Source organism: Delphinus delphis, chromosome 9, assembly GCF_949987515.2.
Source record: "Delphinus delphis chromosome 9, mDelDel1.2, whole genome shotgun sequence".
Taxonomy (NCBI): Eukaryota; Metazoa; Chordata; class Mammalia; order Artiodactyla; family Delphinidae; genus Delphinus; species Delphinus delphis.
In genome coordinates this window covers 92,849,724-92,876,365 of record NC_082691.1, presented here as the reverse complement: position 1 = coordinate 92,876,365, position 26,642 = coordinate 92,849,724, and the positions used below count along the sequence as shown (strand labels likewise).

Sequence of the window (26,642 nt, the reverse complement as noted above, 5' to 3'; positions counted from 1 at the left end):
TGATCCTGTGCAGCAGTTCTCAACCTAGACCCGGGGAGCTTTTAAATAATATCAGTGGAAGCTTCTGAAAACAGGCCCAAGCCCAACCCTCCAAAAACTGAATTGTAAAAGCCTCCCAGAAGTTTTTAATGTACAGTGTTGTGAACCACTCACTGATCCAGTTTTATTCCCATTCCACAGACAAAGGAACTGAAGGCCAGAAAGGCTGACTTCTTCAGGGTACTTATTAGGAAATCTGGTTAGCAGATTTCTAGTCTAACACCCCTTCCACTTTATTATGCTAGTTCCAATTATTTCAGTACTAACTCATCTTTTAATGTTTTTAGTTGACATTCATCCCCCGTAACATCTAAAAAAGCTCTGCACACAGCAGATATTCAAAGCAGCCGTCTACTGCCTTTCCTTCAGTAATCTCCCTTATTTTTATCCTCTCCATAACTATATTTCCAATCTGTTTTCAAAAACATATAAATTGCCTGCGTTTAACCTAAACATCTCTGTTGTCCACCCATATTATCCTTTGGCAGGAACTCCAGGCTTTCCTCAGTCTATCTTTAAATTTACATCGCACAACCAACCAAAAGAAGAAAAGCAACTACATGGGTCAAGAACAAAATGAACACCAAAAAATACCCAATTATATCCCTGTAGCAGAGGTGGAATTTTGGTGACAGGAGTAGAGCTGGGGGTAATATATGCCTTGGGGGGGATTTACAGAAGGGAAAATACGAGCTTCAAAGGGATAAGGATTTTTTTCTATTTTATCCACTATGTACCTGGGCCTGTATACAGGTACACAAGAATGCTTAAATAAATATTTAATATTTGTTGAATGAACCAAACTAGGAAAAGAGAGCAGAGAAGAACACTGGCACAGGGGGCCCTGGACTTAACGAGCAAGGGTGGTCAAGACGCACCCCAGGACAAAACTTGTCTGAGGTCTGGAGGGGAAGGTCTTCTTAGCCTCTCCGTGGATTATCTTCTTTGTTGGAACTGCTTTCCTTCTAAGGTGTTTTGAGCTATTCTTCTCTGTTTTTTCCTATGTGCTCCTCTCCTCCAGGAGGAAAACTCACTTGGGCTTTTCACCGTGCTAGGCTATAAGCCTCTGCAGCTTTGGTCTCGTCTAGCCCACCAAAGTAGATCTGGTGGCCAAAGCTGTAGGAGCCAGAAGAGCCTAGTTATAAGGAAGACCCCCGCCCCGCGCCCCCCGCAATAGCCTCAGTGCTTATTTCTTCAGGGACCCAGCAGAACAGTAGGTGTAGCAAGGCAAATTTTCAGAATCCTAGATACTAGTCATCTATTTTCCTCTGTCCATAACATCATTACTAACCACTTATTCTGGCATCATGTCATGCACGTGAAGAGTATTTAAAATAAAAAATAAGCCAAAATAAACTCAACAATTACCTGCCACTGTGAAAGTGAGTGAAGGGAAAGTATGCCGATGTTAATGCTCTCCGTGATCCTAGTCATCTAATTAAAAAGGCACCAGAGGGAACCATGATAGAACCACACCTTGACTAAGCATGGACCAATTCTCAAAAGCCAAATCAAACCTGACTTCACCACTGATAGTGCAATAGTGCTTTGAACACTAAGTGCACAGATATTTCCTGCTGCTAGTGCTTCTCTTTTGAAATAGGTGAGCTTCAAACTGAACAAATTAAAATGTTTGGTTATTTATTTTAACTTAAAGTAACTATTTATGATGAAAGCCACAGGAAGACTTTTAAATTTAACAAGTAATTTACTTTAAATTCTTTCTGCAAATTTATTCTTGGTATTTCAATTAATGGACACCTAAATTCTTAGATTATTGGAAAAATGCTTATTTTTAATTGGATAAGTTCAGTTCTGCATTTTGTCCTTTCCATCCTAAATTCTTTCCTCCACGAAGTTTTGACCAAATAACTATACCTACTTCTGATAACAGAATTCTCTTATAACCTCCCAACATTTTATGTTTTACTACTTAATAAAGTTGACTCTGTTAAGTACTTTTTAACTGTTCTTTTGAAGTTCCGAAGGTGACTATTATCTCCTCAAATGGACCCTAAGCATCATGAGGAAAATGGTTTATTTCTCTTATTTTTCCCTCCTACACAGAAGATCAGGTTTGCACAACCCATGACTTAACCATTAAATAAACTTGACAATTTGACTAAGGAATTCTACTTCTAGGAACTTGAGGAAACAAGTAAGTACACAAAGATAAATGAACAATAAAGTTTAACAAATGGTGTTTTTGATTTTTAAAATTAGAAACATTTTAAGAGCCTAACAAAAGGGGTTTGATTAAATGAATTATGGAATAGCCATATAATAGATTACATAGCCATTAGAAACAATGTTCTTGATACTAAGCGGAGAAAAGAGAAGATAGCAAAGAAAGACATATAATAAAATGCCATTTTTGTAACTTCCGATACAGATATTGCTGTGAGGTTGAAGATTTTGTTTGAATTTTTTGACAGTGGTTGAATTAAATGTAATGAGCATATGTTATTCTTATAAGCAGAAAAATCAATGAAGCCACTTCAATTTTGGAGAAAAAAATTTAAGGAACAGAAGCATGTGGAAATTGAACATCAAAATCAACAAAATATTACGGTAGTGCAAATCAAAGGGTTAACTTAGCTAATGGCAGTTAATATGTTAATGAACATATCAGTGATAGAAACGTGACACAGTAACAGCTCCAAGTATCTGCAAATATTTTTGCTTTGTTATATGTTAGTACATTTGCTCAGTTCTGTGAGCTAGATCCTAAAGGGAATTACAAAAAGGTATGAGAATATAAATTCGTGCTATCAAGGAATTTATATTCTCAATGAAAAAAAACAAGACATTAAACTAAAGCAACAGCAACAAATGTAAATAAAGATTACAAAGAAGGATTTCATTGCCATACTGCACACCAAAACCAAAACCAATTAACATATTAATAGTCACTGGGTAAGTAATTTAGGGAATGCCCATGTTGTGAAATAGTACATTGGCATTTAAAAAATGTAGACCGGGCTTCCCTGGTGGCGCAGTGGTTAGGAATCTGCCTACCAATGCAGGGGACGCTGGTTCGAGCCCTGGTCCGGGAGGATCCCACTTGCTGCGGAGCAGCTGGGCCCATGTGCCACAACTACTGAGCCTGGGCTCTAGAGCCTGCAAACCACAACTACTGAGCCCACGTGCCACAACTACTGAAGCCTGTGCGCCTGGAGCCCGTGCTCCGCAACAAGAGAAGCCACGACAATGGGAAGCCCGCGCACCACAACGAGGAGTAACCCCAGCTCGTCGCAGCTAGAGAAAGCCTGCGCATAGCACCAAAGACCCGACACAGCCAAAAATAATATAAACAAATAAATTAATTTATTAAATATATATATATCTTTAAAATAAATTTTTAAAAAATGTAGACCACTAATATGCAAGCTTCTCCAAGACAGGTGAGAAAAATTCAAAGATTCCATTTGTTAGAACACAGACACACATGCATGCACACACACTTGTATATGTACAGAAAGGACAGTGGAAGATGTACTTTGAATTCTTAATAGGGTTTAGTCCTGGGAAGGTGGGGGATGATGAATAATGGGAAATATTCATGTTTTATGCTTTCTTCCCTTATACTCGAAGATTATATTGCCAAAATAATAAACAAAGTAAGACAGAGTAGGCACTGACCAACTCAGAAAATATCCCTTTACCTCTCATTATTCATTTAACTGAGAAATTCACTTAATCTCTCAGGACTTCTCTTTTCTCAAGTACTTCAGGACTGCTATATGGATCAAATTACAGACTGACTAGATTTTAGAAGATTTTGAATGTGAATCAACACATGCAGAACTTACTCTGGACGAAGAGAAGAATGCAAGAATGCTCGACTACTTGGAAAGAAATATGATATGATAAAATCTGTTTCAGAAGCATTAACACCACACTACTGGTTGGACTAACATCCTTGTCAGACAGCAAGGAATATGTAAGAATAGACAGCAATATTGGTAAAGCACTAAAAGGAATATATACATATACCAGCTGGAGAAAAAGTGAAACAAAACCATGACAGCAGGACAGAGAGCACAGGAAATACAAACCCCTAGCCCAGCATTTGAACCAGTCCATATACTGTTCCAATGCCAATGCTATTTTCAAAATAAAACAAATCATCTACACTTTGACCTTCCTTCTTACATCTTCACTTTCTTCCTCCTCACATTTACAAAAAATCTCTCTTCCATCCATGGTCAGTCCCTGCTTCAAGACCCAGCTCAAGAAGCTTGCCTGGTGGTGCAGTGGTTAAGAATCCGCCTGCCAGTGCAGGGCACACAGGTTTGAGCCCTGGTCCGGGAAGATCCCACATGCCACGGAGCAACTAAGCCCGTGCGCCACAACTACTGAGCCTGCGCTCTACAGCCCGCGAGCCACAACTACTGAAGCCCGCGCACCTAGAGCCCGTGCTCTGCAACAAGAGAAGCCACCACAATGAGAAGCCCGTGCACCGCAAGGAAGAGTAGCCCCCGCTCGCAGCAACAAAGACCCAACGCAGCCAAACATAAATAAATAAATAAATAAATATGTATGTATGTATGTATGTGTGTGTGTGTGTATATATATATAAATATATATAAAGACCCAGCTCAAGAACAAGAGAAAGCCTAGTATACTATGGAAGAAGCCTTGAAATAACAAAACCTGGATATGAGTTTCAGTTATGCCACTATTGTCTTAAAACAAAAATTAAGGTTTTTCTTTCCTAATTCCAATCCTGTCACTCAAAACTAACAAGTCAAACATGAGTGGTGGGTGAAGAGGAATGGGGCACACTGCGCATGCACAAAGTAGCTCCTGCTTTTCTACTACTTCCCAACTTCTTAACTGCCCATTCTCACTTGAATGTTCTTCCTCCAAGTTCACTTTTTCCTGAGTACATAAAGAAAAATAAAGCTCTTCTTCTACCTTTTCTTAATGTATGTTTTTTTGAAGAATATAGTAGGATATACCTTCTTATCCATTTCTAATCCTAGATATGCAAAGATAGCTAGTTAAAATTAAAACAAATGGCCTTGCCCCACAAAGACTATTCTAATTGAGGAGAGGAAGAACTTATATAAATAAGAGAAAACAAGTGCACACTCGGTAGTATGGAGGGCAGGTGCTACACAGGGGTTCAGAGGAATTGTGTGTAGTAAGCCAGGCAGGATTTAAGTTTGTACAGAAAGGTTATTCCAGGCAGAGAAATGGAGATAGGCAAAAATGAGCATGCTGGGCAAGGAGAGTACTGAGACAACAGTGAATAAATCAGTCTGGGGCTTCCCTGGTGGCGCAGTGGTTGTGAGTCCGCCTGCCGATGCAGGGGACGCAGGTTCGTTCCCCGTCCAGGAAGATCCCACATGCCATGGGGCGGCTGGGCCCGTGAGCCATGGCCGCTGAGCCTCTGCGTCCGGAGCCTGTGCTCCACAACGGGAGAGGCCACAGCAGTGAGAGGCCCGCGTAACGCAAAATAAATAGATAAATAAATAAATCAGTCTGGTCAAAACAGAGGACCAAACTGATTTATTCATTCAAGGGAGAGAGAGACCTACTAAAGATTTTAGGTTTTGACCATATAAATAATAGGGAACCACCAAAAGTTTCTGTGTGGAGGCAACATATGATAAATTCATTTCCACTCAGGAATGACTGGCTTCTTTTCTTCACATTTAGATCTCTTCAAATGTCATTTCATCAAAAAAAGTTTTCTCCACTCACTGTCAGTGTAGCCCCTTGCCCACTGTCTCAGACTTAACCACACATTTTTGTCACAGCACTTAACATCACGCCTGAAATCACATTATTTCTTTTCACACTTGGTTGTGAAAGAACATTAGAATGTAAGCCCCCATCACTAAAACAGAAACCCCTGTCCACTTCTGTATCCCCAGCATTGCACATGGCACATAGTAGGTCCTCAATAAGTATTTAAGTGAATAAATGAATGAATGCTGATCTCAGCAATTAGCAACACTCTCAGAGAGATAAAAAAATAAATCACTTCTTGAAGGGGAATTTTTTTAACTTTTACTGTGAATTCTCTTTACTTTTTCCATTTAGCCCTCATTAATCTGATACCTCTTGCTTGCCCTTTTCTATTTCTTTCTCTGCTTAATTCCATTATTACCTAAATTTCATTACTGCAAACACTGTTATAATAAATACCAAAAAGGGGGGACACATAAAAACCTACCTGAATTTGGATATTTTACAAATTACATTATCCAATACATCAACATATATGCTTATATTTTTTGACCCTGTAGACCAAAAACGTCTATGGGGTAATATATATTCAAGATGTTTTATTCAATATAGGTAAACACCAAATGCTTTAAAAAGATCCCTTCGTGAGTAACTATCATCAAATTATTGGATTGGCCAAAAAGTTCGTTCAGGTTTTTCCGTAAGATCTTACTGGAAAACCCTATCAATCTTAAAGAAACCCAAACAAACTTTTTGGCCAACCCAACAGAAAGGATTATACTAAGTCATTTGATCTTGCCACCTGCACATCAAGACAGAATGCATCACATTTAAAAAAATACTTCCAGTGATAAGACAGTCCATGACTTTGCTTGATGTTTGTGGTTAATCATCTGTATAATAAAAATATGTTTCAAGTTTTTGGTTCTTACCATATGTTTGCTCTGTGTTCATTGTCTACATCTTCCAAATGATGCATTTATAACTCTATCCCACCTTTCTCAATGAACAGCCTCAGAGAACACACTAGTTTCTTCAGATTTGTTAAAATGCAGTTTATAAAACTGTGCCTATCTCCATAAAATGCAGTTTATAAAACTGTGCCTATCTCCAAAAAAGATCTGGAGAGTTCAGGGACTACTAAGTGATGATTCCTGGTTCTTAGGTAATAAGCATTTATTGAGAATCATTGTACAGAAAAACAAATGTGTGGGAATTCCCTGTCGGTCCAGTGATTAGGACTCTGCACTCTCACTGTCGAGGGCCCAGGTTCAATCCCTGGTTGGGGAACCCACAAGCTGCCATGGCGTGGCCAAAAAAAAGAGAGAGAAATAAATGTGACAGTGAAACATGCTGACAAAGTATCAGGCTATGAAAAACAACCTGCTTGAACAATGACTTCCAGACCTCACTCTGCTTTGCTTGGAAATTATTGGTCTTTGCTACTCTGTAATGTTTCAAGAGTCATCCTAAATGACAGGTCCAAGATTTAAGATCCACTTCAAAAAACAACAGGGGGTTTCCCTGGTGGCACAGTGGTTAAGAATCCACCTGCCGGGCTTCCCTGGTGGCGCAGTGGTTGAGAGTCCGCCTGCCGATGCGGGGGACGCGGGTTCGTGCCCCAGTCCGGGAGGATCCCACGTGCCGCGGAGCAGCTGGGCCCATGAGCCATGGCCGCTGAGCCTGCGCGTCCAGAGGCTGTGCTCCGAGACGGGAGAGGCCACAGCAGTGAGAGGCCCACATACCGGAAAAAAAAAAAAAAAATCCACCTGCCAATGCAGGGGAGACGGCTGCAAGCCCTGGTCCGGGAAGATCCCACATGCCGTGGTGCAACTAAGCCCGTGTGCCACAACTACTGAGCCTGTGCTCTAGAGCCCGCAAGCCACAACTACTGAAGCCTGCGTGCCTAGAGCCTGTGCTCTGCAACAACAGAAGCCACTGCAATGAAAAGCCCGTACACCGCAACAAAGAGTAGCCCCCGCTCGCCACAACTAGAGAAAGCCCGTGTGCAGCAACAAAGACCCAATGCAGCCAAAACAAAACAAATAAAAAACAAAAACAAAGCCAAAACAAACAGCAGGACAGAGGACATACGTAATTATAAATGAAATAAGGTAGCTGTGTGTAAAATATTTACTGAAGCTGGCATGCAGGTACATGAAGTTCATTATACAACAACTCTACTTTTACTTATAGTTGAAATTTTCTATTAATGAAGTTTAAAAAGACTCCTCAGGCTTCCCTAGTGGCGCAGTGGTTGAGAGTCCACCTGCCGATGCAGGGGACAGGGGTTCGTGCCCCGGTCCGGGAAGATCCCACATGCCGCGGAGCGGCTGGGCCCGTGAGCCATGGCCGCTGAGCCTGCGCGTCCGGAGCCTGTGCTCCGCAACAGGAGAGGCCACAACAGTGAGAGGCCCGCGTACCGCAAAAAAAAAAAAAAAAAAAGATTCCTCAAACTGATTCAATATTACAGAATAAAAATTAGAGTAAAATTAACTTGTATTTGATCTACAAAGACTGGACATCAGCACCATAGTTCATCTTATTTACATGTATGTATATTTGTATTTAACCATTAATCCAAGTCACGGACAAACATGCTGACCAACCTCAATTAGAGACAGACTAAACTAGAACACGATTCTAGAACACATGGTCTCTGGGTCCCCTTAAAAAAATCACTTCCATAAGCCTGAAGTATATTAACTTATTTTAAGAATATGAAATTAATGACTGCAAGATTATTCTCAATAACAGAAAAAGGTTATTTCCCAAGGACAGAAGTACCCCAAGTTGAACAGCTCAGGGTATTCATGTGCCAATTTGCCAACAATACTCCAAATTATATACTGGACTGGGTTTTTAAAGTTTAACAGTAAAGCTCTAATTATTCACTGGGAAGCCCTTAATACGCCTCTGATTTCCTAAGCACCAAATGTATTTTTGGTTTACTGCTTGTTAAAGGAATGCGTATTTTTGTAAGAAACCGAGAATAAAATATAAGCAGAAAATCTGATTAATATAAAGACACTTCAAAATCCAGATCTGGTAAAAACCTGGGCTATCTGGCAGTTTTGCAAATTTGGAAGCTCTAGAAATTGACGGTCATAGAAATTTAAAAACAAAAAAATTCAAGCCAGTCATCTGGGCCAATGTTTTGTTTTCTTTCTTTTTTTTTTAATTTCGGCCATGCCATGGCGGCTTCTGGGATCTCAGTTCCCTGAACAGGGATTAAATTAAACCTGGGCCACAGCAGTCAACGTGCCGAATCCTAACCACTAGACCACCTGGGCTAATGTTAAAAACATTTGTTTAAAAACGCCTAAGTATCCCAAAACAAACCCTTTCCGGAGAAGAGGTTATGCGTTTAAACTGTCTATAGACTAATTTTCTCACATCTGCATGTGAAACCACTGCTGTCATGTTTTGATACGCAACTCAATATCAAGATACTCTACAGGGCTTCCCTGGTGGCGCAGTGGTTGAGAGTCTGCCTGCCGATGCTGGGGACGCGGGTTCGTGTCCCGGTCCGGAGGATCCCACATGCCGCGGAGCGGCTGGGCGCGTGAGCCACGGCCGCTGAGCCTGCGCGTCCGGATCCTGTGCTCCGCAACGGGAGAGGCCACAACAGTGAGAGGCCCACGTACCGCAAAAAAAAAAAAAAAAAAAAAAAGAATACCCTCCAGCTCCTTATCTGTTAGAAGGTAATACTTTTTCCACAGTCATTAATTTTTGAAACTCAAAGTTAGCTTTTGGAACATTTATTTCACTTTCTACTTCTGGGTGATTGATTATTCATTTAACACAATGGAGCGACACCATTCTAGATGCTGGGGATATAGGAGTGAACAAAACGTCCTTGCCCTTACTATGAAACTTACGTTCTACTGAGTGGCTGAGAAAATTCTGTGTAGGTTTAGTTCTTATCACTTATTCTGCTTCTCTAAACTTTCATGGCTCCTTTAAATTTGTACTATCAAAGAGACTTCAGCAGTTTTAAAGTTCAGGTTTGTAGGTATCCAAGGAATTGATTATAACCAGGCCTTAAAAGAAAGCGTTAGAGAAGCAAAAAAGGAGTTTCAATTAATAAACTTCATTTTGGATAAAACCCAGAACCTACTGGGGACACCGTAAAATCAACTCAGGATTTTTGACAACCAATAAATACTCCCATCCAATCACTTCAAAAGGCAGATAAAATTTTACTATATTCCTGTCCCTAAGTATTTCACAATATCAGCTTTTCTTAAATTCTATTTCAGAGCTGCAGACTCTCTTTATAAAAACAAAATGTCATGGAAAAATCCCTGTATTTAAAATGTGTAAAAATTCCCATCAAAATAGGAAGGACTGGCCTGTCCCCAGGTCCTCAGTGAATGAGGTACCTCTAAGGACATTTCAGAAACATCTTAAAGTCACTGTCTTAGGTAACTGTGTTATCTAAAAAAACTAACAACACAACAAAAAACATTTTAAAAAGTATTCAGATTAAAATAACCCTAAGATTCCTGTGTGGTATAATATACTGTGATTCTTTGTGAGACATCTGACAAAGACAATTTCTCTGAACCTTAATTTTTCTATCTATATAAAATGATGGCCAGGGCTTCCCTGGTGGCGCAGTGGTTGAGAGTCCGCCTGCCAATGCAGGGGACACAGGTTCGTACCCGGGTCCAGGAAGATCCCACATGCCGCAAAGCGGCTGGTCCCATGAGCCATGGCCGCTGAGCCTGTGCGTCCAGAGCCTGTGCTCCGCAACGGGAGAGGCCACAACAGTGAGAGGCCCGCGTACCGCAAAAAACAAAAACAAAAAAGACGCAGACATAGAGAATGGACTTGAGGACACAGGGAGGGGGAAGGGTAAGCTGGGACGAAGTGAGAGAGTGGCATGGACTTAAATATACTACCAAATGTAAAACATATAGCTAGCGGGAAGCAGCTGCATAGCACAGGGAGATTGGCTCAGTGCTTTGTGGCCACCTAGAGGGATGGGACAGGGAGGGTGGGAGGGAGACGTAAGAGGGAGGAGATATGGGGATGTATGTATATGTATAGCTGATTCACTTTGTTATAAAGCAGAAACTAACACACCATTGTAAAGCAATTATACTCCAATAAAGATGTTAAAAAAAAAATGATGGCCTTACACTAGAAAACATGATGGCCTGTCAACACTAAAATTATACTATGATGAAGGCTATAAGAATTAGTAGTGGCCACTTCTGAATTTAGGATAGATGCATTATGAGAGTATATATTTCCATCTCTGCAGATCTTAATCTCAAGTTTCTGCTTTAGATTTAATGCCTTCTGTAAATTATTACTATCATATATCCTTTTCCTAGATCACTAGGAACTAAATGGAAAGATTTTTTTTAAGCACTTCAATATACTTATCTTTCCTTAGGGAATATATGTGCCAGAAATAATGTGGTTCATTTTTTTTGGGGGGAGGGGGACAACTGTACTTAGGTTTTTTTGTTTTGCCTAAATCTGAAAGGGGATGCTGTCTACTTTCTGCATGGTAAATAGAAGAGGGAGAAAACTAATTGTTCCAAAGGAGGAGAAGAGTGAGACTAAAACAAAAAATTCTGGATGAACAGGAAAATAATCCATGCCTTTGAAATATAAAAACTTCCTAATTATAGAAATATTCATGCTTCTTATAAAAACCATAATCTAAAGATACATATACACACAATTATTTTGATTCTCTGTTCTACATTTTACCTCCTCTAATTAATTTGTTAGCTTAAGAGTCAGTTATAGCAGAATAACCTACATGGGAAAAGAATCTGAAAAAGAATGGATATACATATAACTGAATCATTTTGCTGTATACCTGAAACTAACACATTGTAAATCAACTATACTCCAATATAAAATTAAAAAAAAAAAAGTTAGTTATACCAGAGTACCAGACTAAAGAATGGTAAAATGTTACAGGAGCATTTTCATCAAGCTGAATTCCAGGAACTTCCCTAGTGGCACAGTGGTTGGGAATCCGCCTGCCAATTCAGGGGACAAGGGTTCTATCTCTGGTCCGGGAAGATCCCACATGACGCAGAGCAACTAAGCCCGTGCGCCACAACTGCTGAGCCTGTGAGCCACAACTACTGAAGCCTGCACGCCTAAAGCCCATGCTCTGCAACAAGAGAAGCCACTGCAATGAGAAGCCTGCACACCACAATGAAGAGTAGCCCCCACTCACCGCAACTAGAGAAAGCCTGCAAGCAGCAATGAAGACCCAACGCAGCCAAACATAAATAAATAAAGATAAATATATTTTAAAAAAAGCTGAATTCCAAAAATATTCCATACTGTCAGTTATGAGTATATTTTTAGAAACGGTACTCTTCATCTCCAAGTGCTCAGTATAAAGTTCAACCTTTTTATAATAATAATAAGGCAAAGAATATATTTCTGTGTATTATTCTGCTAAATAATCCAGAATATTGATGAGTCATATTCTGCTGGAAGTGACAGATCTGAGGAACAAGGTCTGGAAAACTAAAGGGCAACCTTCAGTTACATAACAAAGAAAAAGCATTATAAAAAGTTACAATTTAGTTCTTTTCATCCTTGATCTAACGTCAAAAATAAATAAATAAACAAGCATCTTCAACACACGGAAGTGTGAACTATTAGATTCCGTGCCAAAACAGCGTGTGTTCTACAGAGACTGGATGCTAAAGAAGTCTGAGCTCTGTAATTACAAACCATTTGTACATAGGATAAACTGTTATAAATAGCCCTTTTTAGTAATAAGAATCATGAGAAAGTCACTCTGTGGATGATTTCAAGTTCTCAAGGACATCACACTGTGACAACCTTGGACTCTTACAAAGTCCTAGAGCCAGCCCTTAAAACTCTGCTTAAGAGGTTCACAACCACTTAACCCCATCCTTACATATGACAATCTCTTGCCTATTAAGATGACAAAAAGGAGATATTTCTCATACAGTGTTTCCCTGGCAAGTGCCTTTCCAAGGGCTTTCCTTAACTGTTTTTCATGTGATCCAAGACACCATCAATTTTAAGCCTCATCATTAAATTCTGTACTATAAGAAAAATGTTACAAATTAAAATAGTGTTCTTCTATCATCAATTTTAAGATGCATATTTCAGAGATATTAAAATTTGAAAAAATGTGCTTCTTACAAATCCAGCAAGAATTTTATAAGAAAGAAAGCCCAAGACCAACACTAATCCTTTTTATTTAACTTGATGAAGGATTAAGTATTACCTACAGAGTAGAAAACATGTTGAATAAAACTACAGCTCAGAAAATTTCGATTTGGTTCCAGTTTTACCTTAAATCAATACAACTAAATAATTTTGAATAAATCACTTTACTGTCATTAAGGCTAACTATGGAACATACACCCAACAGAATTATTTTGAAAAATAAATGAATGTGACTGCACTGTATACATTATAAAATGTAAAAGTACAATTGTGATGTCAGATTTTTTTCATTATTATTAATGCCATACCTGAAGAATATAATAATATGTCAAAGTCTTGCTATGGCTGGTTTTAAAGTACTAAAAATTTAAATTCTGCCATTTTATCAATTAATCTTATCCTCAAAATTCATTTGAAGTGACAATTTAGCCTTAAATATCATTAAATGTTAAATTTAATAATAAATGTGAAGAATCAAATAATACTACAGATAATTACTAATATTATAGATTTCAACTGTATTATAGCAGAGTACAAAATACTTTAATTATGGAAATTCTAAAGAGCAGATATGAGGGTTAATTATCTGTCACAGTCCTAATTCAAGTGCTCAGAAACTGGATGTCTTCCCTTTCAATATTATACTTAAAAAAATTTAAGTATTACATATTTTTTAAATGTTAGCTCTTCTATTCCTTTTAACATAATATAGTTTCGACGGTCTTTACTATTGGAAAAAGTGGTGTTTTTGATCAAAAATGCCTTGATACTTATGTATTTGGGGTATTTAACTCCTCCTATCAGGAAGAAACCACTCTTTAAGACTCTGAGCTTCCACTTCAGGGTGCACGGGTTCCATGCCTGGTTAGGGAACTAAGATCCCACATGCCACATGGTACGGCCAAAAAAAAAAAGAAGAAGAAGAAACCACTAATTTAGACAACTTTAATTAAGGGAACTCATTGCTTCTGCAAATGGAAGTTTGAAATCTTTTCTTCATTTCAGACAAATAACAAAGTCAGCTAAATGTTTAGGCCCTACCAGCCCTCCTCTGCTATCCTTGTGAATGGAAGCTCTTGAAAGTGAGTTATCATTTCAATCAAATCCAAAAGCCAGGGAATCAAATCCTCTGTCCCATTTAAATAGGTCCATCATCATGTGATTTATCTACCAAATTAAAATGATGCTCTCAGATTAACCAACATCACTAGATATAGAACTTAAATTAAGTGAGCTTTACATCATTAGGAGTAAGCAATATACGTGAATTTTAACCGACAACAATACTCACAAATTGTGTAAATTTAAGTATTTACCAGTATATTTTCCCCACAATGATTTCCACATTCAAATGTGCACAAATCTTAATAAAAATTTATACTGTTTTGGATGAAAGTCTACTCTGCTCAACAGTGAAGTAAACAATTTAAAAAATCATTTACAGGGCTTCCCTGGTGGCGCAGTGGTTGAGAGTCCGCCTGCCGATGCAAGGGACACGGGTTCGTGCCCCGGTCTGGGAAGATCCTACATGCCGCGGAGCGGCTGGGCCCGTGACCCATGGCCGCTGAGCCTGCGCGTCTGGAGTCTGTGCTCCGCAACGGCAGAGGCCACAACAGCGAGAGGCCCGCGTACCAACAACAACAAAAAAATCATCTATATTATTTCTGAACTAAAAGTGCAACTGCTGTATAATAACTGCCTCTATGTTTCAAATAAGAAATGCTTTTTAAAAGCTTGCTCTGAAGAATGGAAAAAATTATAAAGTAAAACTCAGCAATCATTTTTGTGAGGAATTCAATTATTGCAGATCTAAATTATCAACCTGAATATAAGGGATGCAAATTGCTGCGCTAACAAGTGTTTAAAAAAAAAAAATCACTGAATAATAATGTGACACGAAATTAAGACTTTATCAAATAGTTTGTTTTCGTAGTATACCAATAACAAAACAAAAGATTTAATAAACACGTACAGTTCCAGACAGGACATCATGGGGGCAACAATTCAGAAGGTGACTCTTGCATACTCTGTCATCACTGAATTTGATTCGTTGACGAGTAGTATCTCCTGTAATAGAGGAAAGTTAATAACATTCAAGGTTAGACAACTGGAAAATATTTGTTTTCTGAGAGCCCTACCATCACTAGCTTTGTATGTGTGGCTATACACACACACATTTATAAATCAGCTCAAGAGGGGTTAGTTTTTATATAATATCCTACAGAAAAACTATTTTAGACAACATGCAGTTGCAGTATGTGTACTGCACATGTAATTCAAATAGTCAAAGTGGGAAAGCAATGCATTCTGTTAAACAGAGTACTTCAGAAAAGCATAGCATGTAGAGCAGGAATGGACCTTAAAGATTATCGAGTCCAACTCCTTCATACTGCAGATGAGGAAACTGAGGCCCCAAGAGGTGTTAAGTGACTTGCAGCAGACCCACTAGGAGAATTTCTACTGGTATACAATGTTCCCTACTTGACACTAAGCACTGATTTATATTTTAATTATTTACATTAATTGAAAAACATAAAAAGTAATCTTGCAAACATTGCATACACACTGCGAATCCCCACTGAACCCCAGACGCCATTTCTTCCACTATTTTGTTCCAGCTGAAGTGTCTCCCTTTTGCTGCTGGGAGGAGTTAGAGAGGGTAGAATAACGTGTTTAAGAGCGTACAAACCTGGAAGAAGGACTTACACACCAGTCAAACAAAGGCATACTGCCTAAATGAAATGTTAACTTTAATGCCTCCAAAGGTCCCACACCTCCAAGTTTTATGTAGTCTGTGCTATATATGGCCAAACCGGGTACATTTAAATTCATTCTGTCTTCATTTAACATAATACACCTCCTGAGCAACAGAAGCACCCAACCTAATCAAATATGCCTATCTACTGAAAACTTTAAAGAATCTAAGAAAAAGAAAGGTAACTATATTAACAAAATATAGATGTTAGTTACATTTTTTTTGCTTAGAATCCCTTTGGGGGGTGGGGGGACTCTTAAGGACATTTCCTCTAAGTAAAATGATAAGCCCTAGGAAATGAACGTGTTTTATTTTTAGCCTTAAACTGATATCCTCATTGATGAATGAAAACCTACTGGTGAATTACTGAAGCGAGAACTGTTGGTACCAAAATAGACTTTAAACACCACTGAACTAAAAACTTTCATCTAGGAAGTGATTCAATTATCTAAATTAATTTGTTTTTCACATGTGAATAACAAAAAAGGTTAAAACTTTACCCCTTTCACATGGTCTTATTTTGAAGAGCTTAACTCAAAGTCAACTAAACACTATCATTTTTAGGCGGGGTAAGATTTTGTTCAAATTGTTTTAATTTGGTTAAAAAAACTTAAAGAACATATTCATTTACAACCAGGTTTATAAAATTTTAAGAATAGTAATTTATAGCTAAAATGATAGCTTCAGAGCAGTTCAACAATAGGTTTTCTAGAGGCTAGTCTCTAGTTAAAGTAGGTTATTTTTGACACCACAATTTGGAATAATTAATTTAGTGTTCACGCCTGCTACTATAATAAAGGTTATTTTGATGGTCCTTTTTTCCTTTTAAACACAACTGCTTTTGTTCCACATTCATTAACACATCTGAAAAGTTAGTGATAACTCACGGCTCGGCGAATGCGGGGCCTTTCTGACACTCCCTTGCAGACTGAAGTAGGCAGGCATAGATACATTGAACCTTTACAAATAAAACAAGGGGCCAGATTGTTCAGTCTGTATAGAATAGACTCTGCCAGCAATTTCAATATAGCATCTAGAAGTACATGTTGACTGTAAAGATTCTTGTATATGAAAACAAAAGTGAACAAAATCAGGGTTGTTTTGTTCTAAAATATTGACTTAACAAGTGTAACCCTAGAGAAGAATATGACTGATCACAGGTAAAAGTCCAAGGCTGGAGCTCTGTAAAGTGGTCCTTGGGCAAACTGGGGTTTTGAAAAATGTTTTTTTATAAAGTATATTTCATCAAGACTTTGGTGAGGGCCTTAAGCTCATGTCAGAATGGTACTCTGATGAGCTCACACCAGAATGGCAATGCTTTATTAGAGGCTTTTTGCTTTCTCGCATGTACCCAAATTATGCTAAGAAATTTAAAGATAATACAAATTTTTGAAGAAAAAAAAAACTTACGTATCTAGAAGTCTCCCTGCTACAAGTTTCTAAGTTTTTCAGTAATGCAACAGCAGTATTGTTTCAGTGCTTTGTCAAACTAATGGCTCAAGAATATGACAAGCCAGGCCTTTGACTAAAATCAAGATTCTCTGAAGTTTTACTAGTCAAACATTTCCTCTGAAATCACGACATAAATCTAATATTAAGACATATGTGCCTTGAAGACACTGCTATCAGATAAAATGAGAACAATTCCAAATATGAATTAAGCAAAATCATCCCTGAGGACCTTTAAGTGTCAGTTTCTATAAATGCCAAAAAGTATTTTTAAATAACTCCTCACTACATACGAATGGTTGCTCTATAAACATTTGATAACTGCAGCAAACACAATAAATACAGCTATCAAATATCAGCCTGTACAGGACAGAAATCTTTGTAACAATGAAATAATAAAATTCCTAATAATTTGAGATACAGAAATACCCTGAGAGGTACTAGCAACTGAATATGTTTATTGATATTTTTTAAATTTTACTTGAGAGACTTTAAGGTTAACATTTTAAAATAATTTGACTATATTACCATACAGTATTTAATAAATGTATTTTATTTGGGCTTAAGCCATGAAAGTATAATCTGGCTAAACCAACAAAGAATTTTAAAACAAAAATACTAGTAATATAAACTGTCAATATATCTGGCCCAAACCATGTTTTTCAAAAGAAACTAGGTAAAACAGCACCCACTAAAAAACAAAGGAGGGGGGAGAGGGAAACTATAATTAATAAGGAACAAATATGAACCAAATCTCCTTATAATACAAGGAATTACTTTATTAATTCAATGTACTTTATCTTTGGGTTTTCTGGGTATATATTCATTATAAAAATAACCTAAGTTAAAAGAACAATTGCTCTGTTACACTAATATTGGATCCAAATAATAGAATCAAGCCCAATACTGAACATATCCTCTGTGCTAGGCAATGGGATTACAAAGAGGCATTTAAGACAAGCTCTCTACCCTCAAGGAGCCCCTCATTTTCCTAGAGAAACAGGATATTTAAATGCAGTAACAAGTAATACAAAAGGAAGCATGATCCAAGTGCCAGATGAATGTTTGTAATGGATGAAATACTACCAAATAGTAGTACTTCAGGAATTCTAAGACTAGAATGACCACCAAGGACTGAAGAGGTTAGAGAAGGCTTCATGCAATGAGTAGAAGCCATTATTTGAAGGAAAGACAGGACTTAGACCAAAGGAAAGGGGAAAGAAGAGCATTCCAAACTGGCGGTAATACCTTTGACAAAGCTTATAGAGGCAGGAAGGTTTGGGAAACAATAAGTAAGTCGTATCTGGCTTTGGCAAATGGCTTCATGTAGGGGAATAGCAAAGCTGGGGCAAGAATAATATTTTTAGGGTAAAATCTGATTTAATTTTTTCTGCACCCAGATTTTAAATGTGTAAACAAAGAAAAAAGTTTAAAAATAATGGGGCGGAGGTTAGACCAAGTTATTTGAGTTCACAACAACAAAATGCCCTCTCCATAAAAACATGGCAGGCTCTCTTCTCTGTGACCTCCGTAATACTAATTAATTAGGCTTTGTACATAACTATAATGATGAGATTTGAGATTAAAAACTTGATTTAGAACTTTGAAAGGAAAAGTGTTCTTCATCTGAATGGAAGCATCAAAATTTCTATTAATGTTTTTTCTACCAAGCAACTACCTTCAGAGTAACAACTCTCTTAACCTCTGTTGTTCAACCTCTTCATGAGTTTCATGAATCATAACCTATATTTGAGAACACCTGAGTCATAGGTATACAATAAAAACTAGAATAAATATTATTCCTCTCAAGGTCTTTCAGTCACGTTAACAGAGCATGAGGTGCTACTGAGGCAGTTTTACTCAGGGAATATGGACAGCCCACTCTAAAAAGAAGGCTTCTGTCCAAACTACTCAAATATTGCTATTCTCAAAATAGCAATAGGGAGGGAAAGATAAACCCACTGTAAATCCCAACACTGCCATTTTATGGTCCTGCCCTTTCTGAAACAGACTTAAACTGTAGTAGCAACACTTAAAAATCTTAGCCTAGATGGTATCTGACATCATTTTACATGGTGCATGCTATTTTCCCAATATCCACCCCCTCCCTTCCAGCGCCAACCACCCTCTCCCACCCATACAAACAATAAATCAAATCAACTTTCATAGATTTAGGTGCTATTTTAAAAACATCAAAATTTTACTTTACCCATTCTCTCCGATGCTCCCTGTATTTTTTTAAGCTGTGAGTGGATGACCATGCTATGTGATCAACAACTGTGAAGGCTAAGCAAAAGTGAACTGAGTTTAGTATTGTAATTTCAAAAGAACCTTAAACTTTGTAATATTTGACATATATAATGGTATGCAGAATCCTTATTTTACCGCATTTTATCAGGCATTAATGGCAAGCAATTTATAAAAACAACTAGTATTTCTTTTGTACAGAATCAGCTAAGAGCTTAGCTTAGAGAAAACAGAGAAGAGAAAACTCAACAGCACACAAAGCAAATGGAAGCATCCTAGTTTATAAATGGGGCCAGAAGAGGAAAAGCTCTCCCACATTCTCCAATGTGACAACCAAAGCCCTCCCCACAGGCATACTTGTTAGGGGCCACGTGTCACTGTTGGCTTGGGACAGGGCAGGCACATTCCCTCTGAAATAAATTCCATGCCCTCTCAGTGAAAGGAAAGCCAGAGCTAGAAAGAGAGGTGAATAAGCCTAAAGCTTCTCATTTCCCTGTGCCCTCAAATCTTCAAATGTTCCACCTTCTTATTACCTACAACATAAGCTAGGACTCCACATAATAATGTGGGAACTATATAAAGACCAATTTCTAGTCTAGTAACAGAGCAGGAAGAGACCTGTCCTGTACAGAAAACACATGTCTTCATATGGACAAGTAAACCCCTATGTCTTCAAGTGGAACCAAGATAAAAGCTACTGCTTCACTGTAACTATTATAGCAAAGAACAAATTCGATCATTTTTACACACTCCTCCAATAGTCTCACCAAATCCACTAACATCTCCCACCTACCTTTGTTGTTCCTTTAGAATTTAGCCTAAAGCTCACCTATAAGAACCCTTTTATAATAACCTTAAAAGAAAAAACTCTTATTACTCCATGTTACCTTGATAATAAATACAGTTTAATTCATTGTATATTTATATAGTACAAAGTATAGGGTTTATTTTATGAAAAGATTCACTACCATGTCTTAACATTATATGATTACTGATGCTTTGGAAACATTTAATAGGACTCGATACATGTCAAACTTTTCAGGAATACATTTATTACAAAAGGAAAGAAAAAATACTCAGCCAAAGATGGCAGCGGGAAAAACTAATTAAGGCATTCTCCCTTCCAAATGTAATATCAAGTCATTCTTTCTAACAGAACTTATAAAATCATACTGAGTATTAGTAGAGGCTTTCCTTTCCCCCAGAAAATGCAAAAAATAATGGTACTGAAAGGCCATCCCTCTTAATTCTTTCATATGGTCCTACAGGTTTATCATTACAAATAGGTACCAATATCACCCCCACCATAATCACCATGACAAGCCCGACATTTTAAAAATGCAATGCCCACTGCAGAAGAAATTTCCAAAACAAGTTCATTCTTGCTGAATATGACCAAAGATTAATAATGCTAAAATAATTTTTTAAATCTATCAGCCTACTTGTCTATGAAAATCCATATAAAAAAATTATAAGGAATGAGACTGGGAAACAGCCTTGGTAACAGGACGGAAAGCTCAGGGTCTTTAAGAGCTAACAGAATGGTGAAGGAAATGTGCAGAAAGAAATACTGAAGTAGCTACATTCCAAGGGCTCTATTCCACCCCTGCCACAACCCTATCTTCCCTCATTATACAAGCACAGAATCTTGGTCACTGGCAGGGCTCAATGCCATCACATTTCTTCCAGGGGGATATATGCTTTAGGAGATCAACATATTCCTCCTCTTAGATTTAAGACACACATTAGAAAAGCCTGAATAAACAGTTACCCACAAATTTAGTCCTAAAAGTGGATTATATACAATTTGTTTTACGGTATATGTCATAAAGGGAAGTCAGTCATTAAAAAGTTGCAGCCTGCTAAATTTCATATTTCGATACTTACTTGCAGAACTGCAATTCTGATACAATAATACTCCTACTCTGGATATCTGGTGCCTTCTATCATGCAGAACTTTTTATACACAAAATTAGAAGTAACGAAAGCTCTCTCTGGCTATTAGGAAATAGCTGAAAAGAACCAAAGAAAAAGTAATTGGCTGATTTGTCTATTAGAGACAAGTTCTCCATAGTTGGTGATAGCTATAAACGCTAAGTAGAGCCTCCCCAAATCTAAAACTAATGAAGAAATAAAAAGGAAAAATAAATAAGAATATCAAAGGACAGAGGCAACAGACAACTCAATGATAAAGGAAGTTAAAATGAAAAACAGAGATTACCATGAAGGAGACTGAGCCTTACAACTATTGAAACAACAGAGCAGGAAAACCGTGACATAGTCACAAGAATTGCCTTTGGGGGAAAGGACTGAAACTGTGAAGGAGAACATGAGCGACTTCATTTGTAACACTTTACTTAATGAACAAATAACACTTGTTCTCCTATAGGTGTTTGGTGGTCTTTTATGTTTTTTAAAACTTTTTTCAAAATTAGACACCTATATGCAATCAGTATCACAGAATTTATCACTTAAAAATAAACGTAACTGTTCATGTGCAATCTTCACGCCCTACTGGACTTTCAGTCCCTCGAGAATTAGAGTCCTATGTCACTACTTTATTGCAGAGTCAAACGACAACAGAAGCAAGTACGTCCATAATCTCTAAGAAAAAGAAAGCAAGAAAAAAAGTGAAGCAACTCAACAACCTAGGGATATGCAGGTTCTAGTCCTATCAATTACTACACCCGAAAACACATCGGCCAGTATCAGAACACCATGTCTGGGGAAGTACTCCCTCTAATACTATGAGGCAAATTAAATCATTTGATTTATTTTCATACCAGAATTTCTCAAAATTCTAAAATCTGAGGTGAATCAACTGTTTTTCTAGTAAGCATGCCTTGCTGGTTCCGGTCCATAATGCAGAATCACAGCACTTCCCCCCAGTTTCTAGTCCAGGGGTTTTCTTTGATAATCAGCTTTTCTCACAGCCAGCACCTTTCACAATCCCACTGTGGAAGAAGTTGGTGAAATCCTGCAGAATCACTGACCACCGTGGACCAAAACATTAATGGAAAGGTAAGATGAAGCTAAATACGTAATTTCATCCTAGAAGTCTAGATGGACCTCTCTGGGGACTTCTATATCTCTCCATCTCATGGGTGTGTATTTCTGTCTATTTCTAAGGAAAAGTCATTTCTACCCAGTGGCTTAGGTATATACAGTTCAAGCAGCTTTCCTTCCGTATGAGCAACTAATACAGTATTTCCTAAAGTACAGGATTTGGACAAAAAATAATTTTAGATGTTATATGATTTCACCAACATGACATTTTAAACACCACTCAATCACTAGTGATTATTTATCATGATTAAGGCAAGAAAAAAGTTTCCACTTGGTGCTTAGTACGTACTTAATACAGCTAATGAGTTCTAATTTTTAGCACAGGGTAAGTGACAACAGACTCTAGTTATCTCATAACACCATGTTGTTTTCATTGTATTTATTTTTCTGGTGACATAAACTTTCATTTTAAAATTAGCTTAAATTTTCAGAAAGTGAGTTGACATAAATTAAACAAAAAGAAAACAGGGTAAAAAATAGTACAGGTGATATATGTGATTTACATTTGGGAAACATTTATCCAGAACAGAGTTTCTCAAACTTTTAATGTGCATCAGGGTCACATGAAAGGCTTCTTAAAACACAAATTGCTGGCCCCCATCCCCAGAACTTCTGATTTGGTAGGCCTGGGGTGGTACGTCCAAGAATATGTGTTTCTAACAAGTTTCCAGGTGATGCTAAGGTTGATGATCTGGGCACCACATTTCTGATAAACACTGATCTAGAACAATGGTCAGAAAGCTTTTTCTTAAAGGGCCAGATAGCAAATATTTTAAGCTTACCAGCTATATATCTCTGTTGCAACTACCCAACTCTGCTGTTGTAAGGCAAAGCAGCTATAGACAATATATACACAAATGGGCATGATTGTGTTCCAACAAAACTTTATTTACAAAGAGCAGGTGGGCCATAGTGCCAACCCTGATCTAAAACACACCCTCAAGTAACTGAAAAGGGTATATGGTATATCCTAGTAGTAGGACAGAATATAGAAGCAGCTGAACAGCAAGGTGTGTATATACTGTAGATACTATCCAATAAATATCCAACCTATTCTACTGAAAAGCAAAGCTTTGGAGAGTTTAACTCTGAAAGAGAAAACTGATGTCGGCAGAAACCTGAGGTCTCAAGAAAATAAAAACAATTTACCATGCATTCAGGAGACATGACAAAAGATTCAGCAAGGGCAGCTGGTTAAATTCTTTTCATGTTGAATCACAGAGGTCAACATCATTGCACATGGTTCACAACTAAATTAGAACATAAGGATCAGTATCTAGTAAGAGTATTTTAAGAAAAAAGTTTTGAAGACTCCTTTCTCTAGGCCATGTTAAATAGAAAAATATAACATTTATTCAGCTGATTGAGTTACATGTTACTTTCTAATGGCTTTGACTTTTCAGTCATAAGTTACTCAGTTAAAACAAAAACACTAAGCTGTAGCCAATTTCAGAGTTTTTACAAACTATTTTTCTCTCTATCCTCAATAATCTTACAAAACTGATTAACTGATCTATTTTGGCCTTGCCTTCTAATTTCTATCCCAGCAGCTGCTAGTGTATGAGATCTTAAACTGAAAAGAAACAGAATGACTTTTTTGCAGGTGCTGAATCCATAAGATTCCTGTCATAAACTTACCCTCCCTCCCACTCCCTCATTCTTTCTCCCCAAAATGTTCTAACTTTCCTCATCTTCACAGTCTACAGCTTCTCAGTAGACTGACTATTAAGTTGGGTATACAATCAATTATGTGTCCTCAATGAATATACTAACATTTCAAGCACCTTTCTGGAATTCCATTCTTGAGGAGTACCTGCTTCATTTATCTAGTCTTGGCCACACTTACTGTTTTAAGCCCTCTGCCTATCTTTGCAACCCCGAACTTGCCTGAACCCTTAGGAACATCAAGCTTTAATGTTGATATGAACCACCTGGTACTGAAACCCTCACTAAACCTCACCCCCATCCATGAACCTACTTGCCCTTGACTTCTTGCTACCCATCTTGAACATGTAGCTCACTACCATTTATCCTTATATGACATCTAACCCAAACCAAATCAAAGTATTTACTTGCTGCTTATAAAGCTTATGGACTGACAGACAAAATGATTTTTCTTTGCTTTTATTTTTTTACCCGAAGCAAAAGAAATGTCTTAGAAGCATAGATTTACTTGAGGAGAGCTAAACAACTGTAGAGAATCCAAGAACAATGCAGAGTTGTAAGAGGTGATATTATTATCACCTGGGCTGTTCTGTAGACAAATAGCTTTCAGAGTTCAAAGTGAGTTAAAGTTTTTTTAAATGGATTCACTATGTGGGTGTTAACAGAGTTTTCAGTGTTTTGGTACGCCTGGACTTCCGATAAAATCAAATATTTACTAAAACTCTGTTTAAGTTTATGTTTAACTACTTAACCTTATGTTTGCTAAAATTTCTTATAATGTTAAAGAATTTACAAGCTCTAGAGTTAGATATAGCCCATCATTATTTAAAAAAATGTATATTTGCACATTAAAGGCTATGCCTCCTTCACTTAAAATGAACAATCCAAGTGGAATAGAAGAATGACTTACAACTGACCAAGAAATAAATATGATTCATTATGTTAATGAGAGAAAATGAAAAGAAAATGCTCTCAGTGTTGATGACAAGTCAAGGAACACAGATTACAGTAAAGATGATTTTACGAAAAAAATCCACTGAAGAAAACGCTACTTCAATCGTTGATTCAATAATTTATTTTGCAGAAAGCCAGCGAGGTCATACTGTCCTATAGGTTCAACAGTTACATATCACTAAACTAGGTACTAGGTACAAGTAAATGATTTTCTGAACTGTATTTTCCTGGGTATCTCCTAGGATGCATATCCTTTTAATTTTACATCCCATAAACTACAACTACCATATATATACGTGATCAGCAAAAATATTAAATTATGATTAATGTACTCTATTAACTGAGCAAGAACATCATATGGTCAGAAGGATTACCATCAAAAACAGCTAAAATTATCTGAAAGCTTCAACTTCCCCTAACCATTCCCTAACCATAACGGACAACTAACTATGCTATAAAATTCTAATCTATAATCTGAATTCCATTAGTCTACTGGTTGTTTTTGAGGGCAGATGCCATTTCTGGCCTGGTATAACCTTTACAAGATGGTCTCTGTTCCCATTTAAGGGTTATAAGCAATTAAGAGGTATTTAATCCCCAAAACTACCTTCTGTAACTTCTTTAGTTGCTAAACTTAGGATATAATCTAAATTCACACCCTCAATTTTGTTTAATTCCTATCCCTGGAACCTTGCAAGGCCTTTCTGGGGTCAGGGCCAGAGACTTCTCATAACTAAACTGCACTTGTTGGCAGAAGGGCTTTAGCTAAGGGACATCCTTCCAATTAAACCAACCCAACAAAAGTAACTACAGTCTGTGTGAGGACACTAGGTTCCTCCAACCATCACACAGACAATTCAGCTGAACTGCTGCTTGACTTCTCCTGTGCTGCTCCTCCTTGCTTTCAAATGGAGTGTGTTCGGGGAAGACAACTTGCCCCTCTCCCTTCTATTAATGCTAACAACTAAAACAAAGGTAATTATAAAATTTAATGTATCTTAAACTTCAGACAAAATAAGATACTAATTTATATCTAGTTACGGTTCCTCCCTTTTAAAAAACTTAAAATATACTTATTTTTCAACATTTTTGAGGATAACATAGGAAATTACTTGGCTTCTCATTTAACAAATTATAGATTTAACTTGAGGCAAAAAAGGTTAAGTGACTTACCCAAAGTTACAATTAGAGGTACAGCTGGGGCTAGAAACCAGGTCTCCTGAGTCTCAGCCCAGTGCTCTTTTCCTTAGCCCATGATGCCTTATCAGAAAAATCCAAATACAGTCAGACCCCCAGTTACATGGGTATGAGTTACACTGATTCACATATACAAACTTTATATAGTGTGACCAATGTTTCAACTCACGCGGTACCCTGCTTCCATTTATGCAGTATGCCAGGCATCGGCACGATTTTCAGTGGCACACAGGCGGTTGCCACCACCAGGGCCCTAGGCAAAATTGCAAAGAAGGCAAAGTTTGTCTTTGGCCCTCCCACCTCCCTTATGCATTCCTCTCCCACCTCCTGGTCATCCCCCTGCCCAGCCTCCCAGCACCATCATGCTGCCCTCTGGTTGTCC

General features: G+C 37.7%; 1 protein-coding gene across 8 annotated transcripts in view; it reads right to left on the bottom strand.

Moving 5' to 3' along the window:
• The window catches only part of LOC132431236 (putative RNA-binding protein Luc7-like 2), a 70,361-nt gene that overhangs the window by 27,653 nt on the left and 16,066 nt on the right, over positions 1 to 26,642 (bottom strand). For 4 of the 8 annotated variants that reach the window (XM_060020975.1, XM_060020974.1, XM_060020980.1 and 1 more), the window contains 3 exons: positions 26,430 to 26,513; positions 16,570 to 16,640; positions 14,900 to 14,994 (listed from right to left, as the gene is read on the bottom strand). In XM_060020975.1, coding sequence (XP_059876958.1) covers positions 14,900 to 14,994; positions 16,570 to 16,640; positions 26,430 to 26,467 — 204 coding nt within the window. In that variant the 5' untranslated portion in view covers positions 26,468 to 26,513. Of the gene's footprint in view, positions 1 to 14,899; positions 14,995 to 16,569; positions 16,641 to 19,340; positions 21,648 to 26,429; positions 26,514 to 26,642 lie in introns of those variants that run through there. The other 4 variants (XM_069541025.1, XM_060020976.1, XM_060020979.1 and 1 more) reach the window with 3 other exon arrangements.